The 13732-nt window shown below is 40.0% G+C and overlaps 2 protein-coding genes across 2 annotated transcripts in view; both read right to left on the bottom strand.

The window, feature by feature from the left end:
* LOC130420703 (histone H4) overlaps positions 1-12887 on the bottom strand; it is a 59255-nt gene extending 46368 nt beyond the window's left edge. Inside the window, exon 1 of the mRNA XM_056748194.1 lies at positions 12593-12887. Within this exon, the coding sequence (XP_056604172.1) occupies positions 12593-12885 (293 nt within the window). The 5' untranslated portion in view covers positions 12886-12887. The remainder of the gene's footprint in view (positions 1-12592) is intronic.
* Positions 9288-11907, bottom strand: LOC130420776 (histone H2B-like). The gene has a single exon (XM_056748289.1). It carries the CDS (start codon positions 11903-11905, stop codon positions 11531-11533), a length of 375 nt encoding a protein of 124 aa, XP_056604267.1. The 5' UTR covers positions 11906-11907; the 3' UTR covers positions 9288-11530.
* Positions 12888-13732: the final 845 nt, after the last annotated feature.

Below are 13732 nucleotides of genomic sequence, written 5' to 3'. Positions count from 1 at the left end.
AGTGTTGAGGGTGGTTGTGGTGGAGCAGATGTTGCCTAACCTAACAAGCTGAGGCCTGTTCGTCAGGAAATCCATAATCCAGTTGCAGGTTGAATTGTTAATGCCTAGGTTTCCAAGTTTGATGATTAGCTTGGAAGGGATTACGGTATTGAATGCAGAACTGAAGTCTACAAACAGCATTAGTGTTGTCAAAAATATCGATATTTCGATAAGTATCGATACTGAAATATTTGAACGATACCAATACTAATTTCCCGAAGTATCGATACACCGATCCTAGCCGAGCTGTCACTTTCACTTATCTCCAAAGGCGCGTTGACAAACACCACACGTGACCGCAGTGCCTGTCACGTGTCTCGTCTCATTCGGTCTGGTTAAATAGCAAAAGTGAAGTGATTATAAATATGGCGCGTGCGGCGCCTCCGCAACCGGCTTTGGTTGATAAAGAACACAGCAGGAGTGCTATCTGGAAATATTTTGGATATGAAGCAAATGAACATGGAAAGCCGAAGGACACAAACAAGCCAATACGCAAGAGTTGCTACAGAGCAGTGCTAACAAAAGGCGCTAACACCTCTAATATAGCAATATAAGAGTTGTCTCGTTTTTTTCACCTTAATTCTTAAGGTTAATATTATCCGATTGAACGAATCTTTAACTGTGAATCTTTAAATACGTTAACTGTTGTCAAATGTAAATTAACTTGTGCTTAATTCACTTAATTCAAAAAATGATTACTTCTATTCTGTAATTTGTCTTCATGTCGATCCAGTGAGCATTGTTTTCGTGTGCTATGCACGCAAGTTTGGGTGTTCGGTGGATCGGTGATATGTGAATCCCGCATTAAAATATGTTCAACAAATAATGTTATGTATTAACCAGCATTTATGAACGATGAGCAATGCATTTGCTACAGTATATTTTAATCTTTGATGACAGTACGTAATAAAATACAACGGATCATGTTTGCTTTGGTCCAATGAAAAAAAATATTTACAGATAGAACTTTGGATTTTAATTAGTACATGTATTAGTAAATGTTAGTTTAAATTAACTTTTAACTAAGATTAATATATGTTTTGGAAGTATTTTTCATTGTTTATTCATTTAACAAATATCTATTACCATTAACTTAAGTTCTAAGATTAGTTATATAGTTCAGTTCATTTTAAAAGTGTGGTCAAAAAAAAAGTTTATTAAAATTTGGCATTCTCTTGTAGCACCAGAAGGAAGTTGAGACTCGACCTGCAACAGTACATAATGCGTTACAACACACATTTTGAAGAATTATAATGCATTTGACCCTTTGATAACTTTTTATAATACATTATACATTATATATGTTATATTTATCTTTAAATAATAATAAAAAAATGTACCCCCTTAATGTTGTGGCAGTTTTTTTTCTCTGTGGTATCGAAAATGGTATCGAGTATCGATATTTTTCAAGGTATCATATCGAAGTTAGAAATTCCAGTATCGTGACAACACTAAACAGCATGCATGCATAAGTGTCCTTATTGTCCAGATGTGTGAGCACGGAGTGCAGCGCCATGGACACCGCATCATCTGTGCTCCTGTTTCTACGATAGGCAAATTGGTATGGATCTAGTGTGGATGGTAAAGAGTCTTTTAGGTGTGACAGGACCAGCCGCTCAAAGCACTTCATAACAATGGGTGTGAGTGCTACAGGGCGGTAGTCGTTCAGGCATGTCGGGCTGGAATGTTTTGGAATGGGCACAATGGAGGTGGATTTGAAACATGCTGGTACCACTGCTTGGGCGAGGGACAGGTTGAAGATGTCCGTGAAGACCCCAGCGAGCTGCTCCGCACATGCCCGGAGTACGCGACCAGGGATGCCATCAGGGCCAGCAGCCTTGCGCGCGTTTATCCGGCTTAGTGCAGTGTAAACATCTTTGGAGATAAGTGTGATGATTGGGTGATCAGTAGAAGGTGTGAGCCTTGTGGTGGGTTCCTTATTGTCTCTCTCAAAGCGTGCATAAAAGTCATTAAGCTCATTCAGAAAGGCAGCATCTGTGGTTATGGGGATGGAGTGGTTGGGTTTGTAGTCACTTATGGCCTGGATGCCCTGCCACATGCGTCGAGGGTCAGAATTGGTAAAATGCTCCTCCAGCTTCAACCAGTAGCAGTGCTTGGCCTTTTTGATGCCCCTCTTCAGATTTGCCCTGGAAGTACTATAGGCCTGTGCATCACCTGATCTGAAGGCGGTGTTGCGTGCTTTCAACAGGAGGCGCACTTCCTTGTTCATCCATGGCTTCTGATTAGGGTATATGGTGATCTGCTTTTGAGCTGTGACACTATCAATGGTGGTATTGATGTAGTCCAATACAGAGGAGGTGTAGCTGTCTATATCCGAGTCAGAGCCACTGGTGGCACACCTTGATGGTCTTCACTGTCGATCATAACATACTTCTTGACAGGCTGGAAAACTGGGTGGGGCTTTCTGGGATAGTCCTAAAATGGTTCAGGTCATACTTAGATGGGAGAGGTTATTATGTGAGTATAGGAGATCATAAGTCTGAGTGGACATCCATGACATGCGGAGTCCCTCAAGGCTCAATTCTTGCGCCAATCCTGTTCAACCTGTATATGCTCCCACTGAGCCAAATAATGAGAAAGAACAAAATTGCTTACCACAGCTATGCAGACGACACACAGATCTACTTAGCTCTATCGCCTAACGATTACAGCCCCATTGACTCCCTGTGCCAATGCATCGATGAAGTCAACAATTGGATGTGTCAAAACTTTCTTCAATTAAACAAAGACAAAACTGAAGCAATTGCATTTGGAAACAAAGATGAAGTTCTCAAGGTGAACGCATACCTTCACTCTAGGGGTCAAACAATTAAAAATCAAGTCAGGAATCTTGGTGTGACACTAGAGTCAGACCTTAGTTTCAGTAGTCATGTCAAAGCAATAACCAAATCAGCATACTACCATCTGAAAAATATTGCAAGAATTAGATGCTTTGTTTCCAGACAAGACTTAGAGAAACTTGTTCATGCTTTCATCACCAGCAGGGTGGATTACTGTAACGGACTCCTCACTGGCCTTCCCAAAAAGACCATTAGACAGTTGCAGCTCATACAGAACGCTGCCGCCAGGATTCTGAGCAGAACTAGAAAATATGAACATATCACACCAGTCCTCAGGTCTTTACACTGGCTCCCAGTTAAATTTAGGATTGATTTTAAAGTATTATTACTGGTATATAAATCATTCAATGGCCTAGGACCTCAATACATTGCAGATATGCTCAATGAATATAAACCCAACAGATCACTCAGATCACTAGGATCATATCAGCTAGAAATACCAAGGGTTCACTCAAAGCATGGCGAATCTGCTTTTAGCTATTATGCCAGCCGCAGCTGGAACCAGCTTCCAGAGGAGATCAGATGTGCTCCTACAATAGTCACTTTCAAATCCAGACTCAAAACGCATTTAATGAATGAGCACTGTTGCCAATGTTCGTCCGACTGTCTGTACTGTACTGTATTTTACTTTTATAAACTGTTTTAATTACTCTTATTTATTTTTATTATTTTAATTTCTTCTATGTAAAGCACTTTGAATTGCCACTGTGTATGAAATGTGCTATATAAATAAAATTGCCTTGCCTTGCCTTGCCTTGCCTAAACTCTAAAACTAACACAGCAATTCATTAAATTAGATAATCATTAAAATACAACAATTCCCCATTTTCAACGTTTGTCAGAGCTTGTCTGGACAGCAAGTCTGCTCTCACATTCATATGCCCCGGGATGTGAATTGCTCTGAGGGACAGAAATTTGAGATGGTGATGGTGGTCTAGTGGGTTAAACCACTGAACTGGTAAATCAAAGGTTGCTGGTTTGATCCCAGCAGCAACCACTAGTGTGTCCTTGAGCGAGACACTTTACTCCATGTTGCTCAAGGGGTATTGTCCCTGTAATAAGTGCACTGTAAGTCGCTTTGGATAAAAGCGTCTGCCAAATGACTAAATGTAAATGTAAATGTAAATATGCCCTCCGCCCAGGTCAGAATTTGCTGGACCAATTTGTTCAAGTGGCCTGACCGCAGTCCGCCCTGGTGATTTATGTACGAGACTACTGAAGTGTTGTCCACCCGCACTAGGACATGGTATCCTCGAATGGTATCCTTCATTTCAGGGCCCGAAATACAGCCATCATTTCGAGGCAATTGATGTGCCAATCGAGAAGATGACCTCTCCAGATCCCTTGGGCTGGACGGCCATTTAAGACCGCACCCCAACCCGTGAGGGATGCGTCTGTCGTTAGCATCTTGCGACGACAACACGGAACGAGAGTGGGACCTAAAGTCAAAAACCGAGGTCTGAACCACATAGAAAGGGTGCGAAGCCCCCGGCGCGTCACCCTTATATGCCTCTGGGGGTTGGCCCATGGATGAAACCCCCTGGCTCTGAGCCACTGAAACGGTCTCATATGCAGGAGGCCAAGAGGTATCACTGTGGAAGCCGCCGCCATGAGACCTAGAACTCTATGAAAGTAATGATTTGTCACTTTCTGGCCTAACCTGATGCTCCTCAGGGTGTTTTGTACGGACTCGACACGTGCCGGAGACAAATGTGCCTGCATTTCGATCGAGTCCCATATGACCCCGAGATACGTTGTATTTTGCGCAAGGGAAAGAACGCTCTTTTTGACATTGAGTCTCAACCCTAGAGCTTTGAGATGAGCTAGGACGACATCCCGATGTCGAAGCGCTAGCTCTCGAGACTGAGCTAAAATCAGCCAGTCGTCTATGTAATTCAAAATGCGGATGCCCTGGAGTTGCAAAGGAGCCAGAGCTGCATCCATGCATTTTGTGTATGTGCGGGGTGACAAGGCGAGGCCGAATGGAAGAACCCGATACTGGTAAGCTTCGCCCCCAGAACTCTGAAATCAAAAACATCACAGAGTTCACATTCTCCCTCAAGTCCCTGGGTGGGATGGTCAGCCCCCAAGCATTCAAAGCAGAACTCATGCTTGTCGAAATCGGAGAGGATCCTCTCACAAGGAGGATCACATCTCCGATCTGAGTCAGTCATGGTTTGGTTTAGTTTTCCTTATTCTTACACTAGGCTAAGTAACTCAGAGAGTGCTTGGTCACTAGTGTAAGAATCTAGGTAATATCTTCTTTTTTTTTTCTATATTTGTTTGTAATAATAACAGAGAGGGAGACTTCTCCATCACAACACACGCACACACAAAGAGGTCCTTGAAGACAAAATAACCTGATGACGCGTCCGCATTCACGCGTATTTATAATCGGCAGGTGCAGGTATAATTAGTCACGTCACCTGCCGAGGTTATTTAAAGCCAAAATAATTTTTGGCGTGTTTGACACACGTGCTTCACAACCGGTCGAACAAAGACTGTTCTCCCATAGCGTTTGAAACGCAGCATCGAGTGTAGCTTTTGATAGGGAACTGCGATACACAAATAAGAATTGAAAAGCACCCTTGTGTGCAAAAGAAAACCCAGAAGTGCACAAAGCGCCAGACAATACTCTGAAACATCATTGGTCAGCTACAACCACATAACACATTCTCATTGGCTAATCCACTGCCCAAGAAATAAAGATACCTTGGCTCAGATATATTAACAGTTATGTGTTAATGTTATTTGTAAGGGATACTCAATTCTCCTGGAACAGTGCAAGCGAACATGTGAATGTGTCAAAAATATTCAAACTACTTGTTATTTTCCAGTGTTATAACTTCTTAATTAAAGCATACGTGAATAATTTTGCATGATTATGAATAAGAGGCATATTTAACTGTAATAATTGTCATGTTACTGGAAAGGATAAAAACTCATTATTTGGTCATTTGGGTTCGGCGGTAGTAGTGTAGTACACCACCTTTTTTGGTAGGACTACACCACTGCTGTGGAGTTAGTGTGTTTATTAATGTCTGTGTCTGCTGCATCATGGGTAATCTGTTGATCTGTGGTTTGGAAGAAGTGTGAAGATGACCTCACTCATGTCCTGCTTTTGTGTGTGTGTGGAGACAGAAGAAGAACGGAGGTGTGATCAGCTTTAATGAAGGCTGTGCGTCTGCTCTGCTCGGGCAGGAAAGTCTTGTGTTGAATGAATTTGTAGAAAACCTTCATCATGTTAGTCCTGTTAAAGTCTCTGACAACAAAAGTCATAACTGAGCTCTGTGTCCAATTATTTTAAGACAACAGAAGTAATTTATAAATATCACCATTAAACTACAGAATGTGTTCTAGTCTATAATAGTGTCATGACTCAGTCGATGAGAAAAGAGGAAATGAGAAACACAGGAAGAGTTACAAATGTTCTCATGAAGGAAGTAGATGATGAGAAGAGACTCAGTAAGAGAAACACAACATGACTGAGAAGAGTGATATATGTCTGCTGGGACTGATCCTTCTCTCTTCACTATTCACAGGTAAACTATACAACACATTTATTTCATCAGATTTCATTTCATTACTCTCACTGACATTCTGACAAACATGTTCAGTTTCATCTCATGTCACATTTATTATAGAGTTCATGTGTCTTATTCTCACATTCAGCAGTCTGATGTCAAGAGTCAATAGTCGCTTTCACACATACAGCCTTTACTGGTAAATTGCAAGAAAATTGCAGTTAACAGATCATGTGTGAACAGGACCTTTAGGGTAAATCGTACTTCCATTTTTCAGATATAAAATCATACCGTCACCATATTTTCAAACATAGCTACGGTTGAACGTCCGCCTGATGACATCATATTACTGGCTGTGTGAACGCTGTCTTACTCTTAATTTAACAGAATGCCATTGTTTGTGTGAACAGGACATTACCTGAATGACTTTACCAACTAATTTACCAGCATTTCTGAGTGAAAAGGGATAAAGGAACTAGATCACATGATTTACTGTCAAATCTTCTGATTTATGTGATATTAAAATAAGAAAAATGTATCTGTCATTGAGATATACATATTAAACAGTTTGAATATATTGTGATGTATTAATATGAATGATGTCATCTGCTGTTTCAGGTGTGAGTGGAGCAGAAGAGAATGATGTGTTCATCAGTTCTGGTGAAAGTGTGTCTCTGTCCTGTAATGATGGTCTTCATCAATGCTCCTCAACGACATGGATCTACAATAATTATACAAGATCATCTAGAGTAGAAGTGTTTGCTGGAGGAATAAATAAGAATAACACAGAGAGATCTGAGAGATTGAGTCTGACATCTGACTGCTCTCTCAACATCTATAAAACAACACAACATGATGGTGGACGTTACATCTGCAGACAATATGTGAATAGACGTCTACATGGACCTTATTCATATGTTTTTCTACATGTTCTTCATGGTCAGTGTGTCTCTTCATTTATATGAACACATGTTTAACTTCAGATCACAGTTCTCTTTATCTCTTGTGTTTTCACTGAAACTCATGAGTACTGAGAGTGTGTTGTGTGATTTGTGTTTCAGTGTCTTCATCATCATCATCATCATCATCATCACAGACTGAGATAAGAGCAAACACATCTGTCACTCTCTCCTGTCAGCTGTTTTCATTTGACTGTTATTATATGTTCAGTGATGATGGATTTCAGCTGGTGTGGATGAATCAGACTGATGTTGATCTACAGACAGACTCCAGATATCAGATTAGATCAGATAAACTCTGTCTCATCTCTCTGACTACAACACTCGTGAATGAAGACGACAACACAGAGTTGAGATGTGTGCTCAAACACAAGAATGACATCAAGACCTCAGTCACATATACTGTCAGATTTACAGGTAAGACATCACTCTGACAGGAGTGTCCTGAACTCAAAGTGACTTCAGTCATTAAACTCTGTACTGATGATGAAGAAATGACATAAACATGAAATATGATTGTGATGTTCTACAGTATGATGTCTCTGAACATTCATCATCTTCTACAGATTCAAACAAGATTCTAGTCACCACCACAAACCCTGAGAGATTCTCAACTCTTAACACACCAGAAACTACACAACAACAAGGTACATCATCACCGTCTGTGTGTTTGTGTGTGTGTGTTTCCACATTATTACTCATCTAAACTAAACTGTGTTTTTTACAGCATCAACTACAACATCAATAATAATAAGAGGTATGAAGTGTTGATTGTGATCCATGTGTCCTGTTACATAAGTACATGAGTGAAACTCTCACTGAACTCATCTTGTGTTTGTTTCTCATGTGTAGTGTTTGAGAGTTTGATGGATTTAATGGTGTTCTTGTGTCTTCTAGTGATTCTAGTGATTGTTGAGGTGTCAGTGTTTGCTGCTCCTACTGTCATTCTTCTTCAGATCATCTGTGCAGGAAGAGCGCGTGAGTTTTCATCATCATCATCATCATCATCATTCACATTCACCTGAAACAATCCAGAAAACAAACAGCAGAACTTCATCACTTTTATTGACTTTTATCTTCTCAGAAAACAGAAGAAGGACTCAGAACGCTCATCCAGAAGACACAGTGATGTCAGCAGTTTAGGAAAAAAATTCTCTTTATGACTAACAGAGTAAATTACAGACGAGCTTTATTTGATCAGATTTTATACATATTTGCGTGATTTTTTTAGTAGAAACCAGAATCTTTGCTGATTTGATTCCTTTACTGAGGTTTATATTATTCGGTTAAGTTACCTTTCCTTTAGTTTTGATTTCAGCTGTATTTGTTCATTTGTATATTTTGATGTGTTTAGTGATATGTGGTAAATGTAATGTATGTTTGGTTGTCCCCTCTTGTTTAGAATGGGCCCATCTTTTTCTTTATAATGTATTTGTTTGTTCGTTTGTGACCCTGGATGACAAAACGTTAAGTAGCACGGGAACATTTTTAGTAAAAGACAAAAATACATCGTATGGGTCAAAATTATTGACAGTAAAGATCACGTTCCATGCAGATATTTTGTACATTTCCTACCTTTAATGTATAAATGTATATTTTTCTTGTTTTCCAGTAAAAATGTCTAAACATTCTAAAAATCAAGATGCATTTTCTTGACAAGTGAATTAACCTAAGAAAACAACATGTTTTTTTTTAAACATTTTTTTTTTAAATTTCAGTGAATTTTTGCTTAAAACAAGCAAAAATCTGAGAGTGCAAAAACCTAAATATTGAGAAAATTGCCTGTGAAGTTGTTAATGAGAGACACTGTGTACTGCAAAAAAATAACTTTCTCACTTAGTCTTTTTTCTTGTTTCTCAGTGAAAATGTCAACAAATCAACTTGAATCAAGATGCATTTTCTTGATGAGCAAAATTACCGATGAAAATAAGTCTTGTTTTTAGTAAAAAAATATGAATTTTCAGTGAATGTTTGTTTAAAACAAGCAAAAAAAATATGCCAATGGGGTAAGAAAAGTAATCTTGAATTAAGGTTTACATTTTAGTTAGTCACTCAATTCAAGATTATTTTTCTTACCCCATTGGCAGAGAATCCTGAGTTTTAAACGGTTGTATCTCAGTCAGATATTGTCCTATTCTAACAACTCATACATCAATATAAATCTTCTTTATTCAGATTTCAGAATATACTACATCTGTGATTTCACAACACTAAATCCAAAACTGACAGCACAAACTCAGCAGGATCTGGTGGTTCACAGTGTCAAGTGTTAAGCAGAATTAGGACAGATGACAGAGACTAAGCTCTTGTCTCCATAAATTTAAAATGACAGGCAGGACATCAGTCTTAGAACAATGTCAGTACAAATCAGTACAAAGGTGTTGAGAAGATATTGATACTTAATGAGGTCAACAGGATCTCTAGACTTGCACTACTTCCTCTCCACAGCCCTTAGCTTGATCTGATGGTGAGATAGTCTCAGACAGACAGGGGCAAGAGGGTGTTATACGTGCAGGCCTAGATGTGAGAGGGCAGACATTATTAAGACAGGATGTTAAAGTTATACAAGACTATCTGGTACACTGGTGCTGGTTGAGGAGAGACCCCCCCTCATGTGATTTTAAAGCGCTTTCGGTGTACAGCAATACACAATAATGCGCTATATAAATGCCACATCAGGGACGATGTCGAGGCAGGCGACAGACACATGTTCAGCAACACCAGCAATATTGAAGAAGATATTTGCTTGTTTGGAAAACAGAGGATGAATATGTTGAGTTATTTTTGTGCCAGTAAAAATGAAAGTAAACAATTCTGTGTTTACTCAACGTTGGCTTGTTGTCACAGAGGGAAGAGCCTGAAAGTGTGTGTCCCACCCTGCGTTAGAGTTAGTGTAACCGGAACGCTCCGCACCACTCTCAGCGGGCCTCGAACCGGTTTGGTCCTGCATGGGGGTCGGGCGCTCTAGCGAGGAGGTTAAAGACCGCAGTCTCTAGCATCTGTCGCTAGAGCGTCCTTGAGGCCGGGGAGTGAGGTTTACATACTGCACAGCTCTACACTAGCTTGCCTCCGTTACATTATTAACCCTGCTAATACTAACTAAATAAGAAAGTGATTTAAGTACAAGCACTACATAAAAAAACAAAACAGAAAACTGCATGCAGATCTGTCTCTAATCTGCTGCACTGTCTTCAGTATCAGCTTCCTGGTCAGGGAGCTGTCAATCAAAAACTCACTAGCCAATGAGGGTAAAGTGGCCATAAGTCCTCCACACGCCACTGAAAGAGCAAATAAGAAAATCTAGCCAATCAGTCTAGACCAAGATTTAACTAAGGTAAACATTTAACTGAGCGACTGTCTCCACAAGCTCCTCATAGGAGGAACACAAGATGTGTGTGACTGGTCTACATCCCCTGAATCCATTCTCACCACATCTCATCTACCTCCTCAAAGCTAGAGGAGTGAAACACAGAAGCACAAACACTCACTCCTGTGAGAGACATGAGTCTAACCTAACACAAACCTTTCTGTCAAAGTCACCTGACATTATCAACATGGTTTAGTTCTGACACAGTTTAACTCTGAGTTCTTGACATATTTTATTACTGTTTTATAAACTATAGCGAATAAACTGTGATCGTATGAAACATGTTGAAGATGTCTGAATACCTTTTGGTTTGACGTATATTTCTCATAAATCAGCACAAGAAAAACAGAAGATAATTCAAATGAACTTTGTTGTGGTCTATGAAGAGACATCACTTCTCCATTTTTCAAATATTATTGCTTCTGGTTTCACAGAAATACAACAATGTTGTCTCTCAAAAACATGCATCATCTTTTGTCATCACATAAGTCATTCATTTGTTGTGTTATGTTGTTATACATCAGAAGAGGTCAGTGGTGGTGTGTGTTGTGCTAATAACTAAATTCAAACCTTTACATTTATATTTACATTAAAACATGATTTCTTTAAGATAAAACGATTTTTTGCAATTTTATTTGCCGTATGTCGCGTCGTAATTTAAATCACAACAATGATGAAAAAAATACAGCTCAAAACTTTACAAATATGAGAATCTCTTTTAAAGGATTAAGTGTGTGGCTCTTAAAAGAGCCTTTGTGTGCGGCGGATGAAAGCGGCGCTTTACTTGGAGCTGGTGTACTTGGTGACGGCTTTGGTGCCCTCGGACACGGCGTGTTTGGCGAGTTCACCCGGCAGCAGCAGACGCACGGCGGTCTGGATCTCTCTCGACGTGATGGTGGAGCGCTTGTTGTAGTGCGCGAGACGAGACGACTCACCGGCGATGCGCTCGAAGATGTCGTTGACGAAAGAGTTCATGATGCCCATCGCCTTGGAAGAGATGCCGGTGTCGGGGTGGACCTGCTTGAGCACTTTGTACACGTAGATGGCGTAACTCTCCTTCCTGGACTTTCTGCGCTTCTTTCCTCCCTTAACGGCGGTCTTGGTGACGGCCTTCTTAGAGCCCTTCTTGGGCGCGGGTTTGGCTGGTTCAGGCATGATGCTTCTTCACAGATGAGTAAATGCTGAATGTTGAAGAGTCTCGTCGCTGTGGTATTTATTCACTCTCACATGCAAATGTTTAGCGTCACGGAGCCTGTTGTCTGATTGCGTGTCTTCGTCGGCCGAACCCATAAAATGTGTCTATTGGTCAGCTCATAGTTTGACGGGTCGGATAGAGAGCCAATGAAAGTGCTTCCCGCCCACAGTCTCGTGTTTGAAGGTGACCCTCCCACAAGCGATTCAGTTTCCTTTGTTTGCACTTCCCGCTCTTTATCAAATTTGAATTAAAATAAAACTTTTATTTCTGTATTAACTCTACACTAGAACAGAAGTACGTCATCGTGTCATCAAAGTCACTTAAAGATTTCGAGCATTAAATCATTTCACCCTTTTATGATTTATTCAGCAGCTTTGGGCGTGTTTACGTTTATATAGTTGATATGATGGAGTTTCTTCTTCGAGCGAGAGAAGCGTTTAACACAACAGATTAATCTCATCAGTTAATAAAGAACGAGATCTCAGAAACAAAACCGGGATAATAAAACGTGACTTTCACAGCATTTCGTTTGATGATAGAACTTCTGAAATTCAACTCCTCGAGTGAGACAGTGGGTGGCTCTTAAAAGAGCCGTTGTGTTCAATGTTTAACTTCAGAATAAACGCGTTTAACCTCCGAAGCCGTACAGAGTGCGTCCCTGTCGTTTCAGCGCGTACACGACGTCCATGGCGGTGACGGTCTTTCTCTTGGCGTGCTCGGTGTAGGTGACGGCGTCACGGATAACGTTCTCCAGAAACACCTTCAAGACACCGCGAGTCTCCTCGTAGATGAGACCGGAGATACGTTTCACTCCGCCGCGTCGAGCAAGACGACGGATGGCAGGCTTGGTGATGCCCTGGATGTTATCACGCAGAACTTTACGATGACGCTTCGCGCCTCCTTTTCCGAGTCCCTTTCCGCCTTTACCTCTTCCAGACATGATTGCTGATAATTTAGACTAAAGTCTATCAATTGGAGAAAACCGTCGGCAGAGTGTTTAAACATGTGCTTATAGGACCTAATAGAAACATGCACACGAGGGCGGGAACAGCCCACGTCATTTACATGTTTTTTCTTCACGCCTCTGCCATCCCAATGCTTTCAGTAAAACAAAAAAACAACAAGTTTAAGATTTTCTAAGAAACTAAACAATAAACTTTAAATGATAGTTCACCCAACAAAATGATGTCATCATTTACTCTGCCTCATGATATTTCATATCCCTTTAAATGACTAACTGTGTTCTCACAATCAAAGATTAAGATATTTGTAAGAATGTCAGCAATTTTCAATCCTTTGACATCATTGACTGCCACAACAGGAACAATTAAATGGTAGTCAAAGGTGCACTAAACGGATTGTTTCATAAATAGTTCAAAAAATGTCAATTTATTCAACAGAAATATTTGTAATACTAAGGGAGTGGATGATGTAACAGAACTGAAACTTCCCAACAGAACAAAGAAATTAATATATATATAAAGTAAATACAATTTTTATTTGTGGGTGAACTAGCCCTTTAAATTGTAATTATATATTATATAGAAATGATAGACGACCACTAGCCAAATTTTGCTTCGTTTTTAATCTACTAGCAAAATGAATATTAAAGTGTGTTTGAGGGAAGGGAAGTAAATTACATGTGATCAGACGCCCTTAAGAAGAATGATTTAGCGAGCGAACACGAGATATCTCTGCTGATTAAAGAGACACTGATAAGATAATGATCCTTAATATTGAGCAATCACGCCTAACACAATAATGTTAATCATTGGCAAAAAAAGATG

Source organism: Triplophysa dalaica, chromosome 5 (genome assembly GCF_015846415.1).
Source record: "Triplophysa dalaica isolate WHDGS20190420 chromosome 5, ASM1584641v1, whole genome shotgun sequence".
Classification (NCBI taxonomy): Eukaryota; Metazoa; Chordata; class Actinopteri; order Cypriniformes; family Nemacheilidae; genus Triplophysa; species Triplophysa dalaica.
Note: the sequence above shows the minus strand (reverse complement) of the source record. Positions and strands in the feature narration are given on the sequence as shown.

Bases quoted from the DNA above. Each gene is read 5' to 3' on its own strand.
- LOC130420776 (XM_056748289.1), bottom strand. From the start codon at position 11,905: ATGCCTGAACCAGCCAAACCCGCGCCCAAGAAGGGCTCTAAGAAGGCC.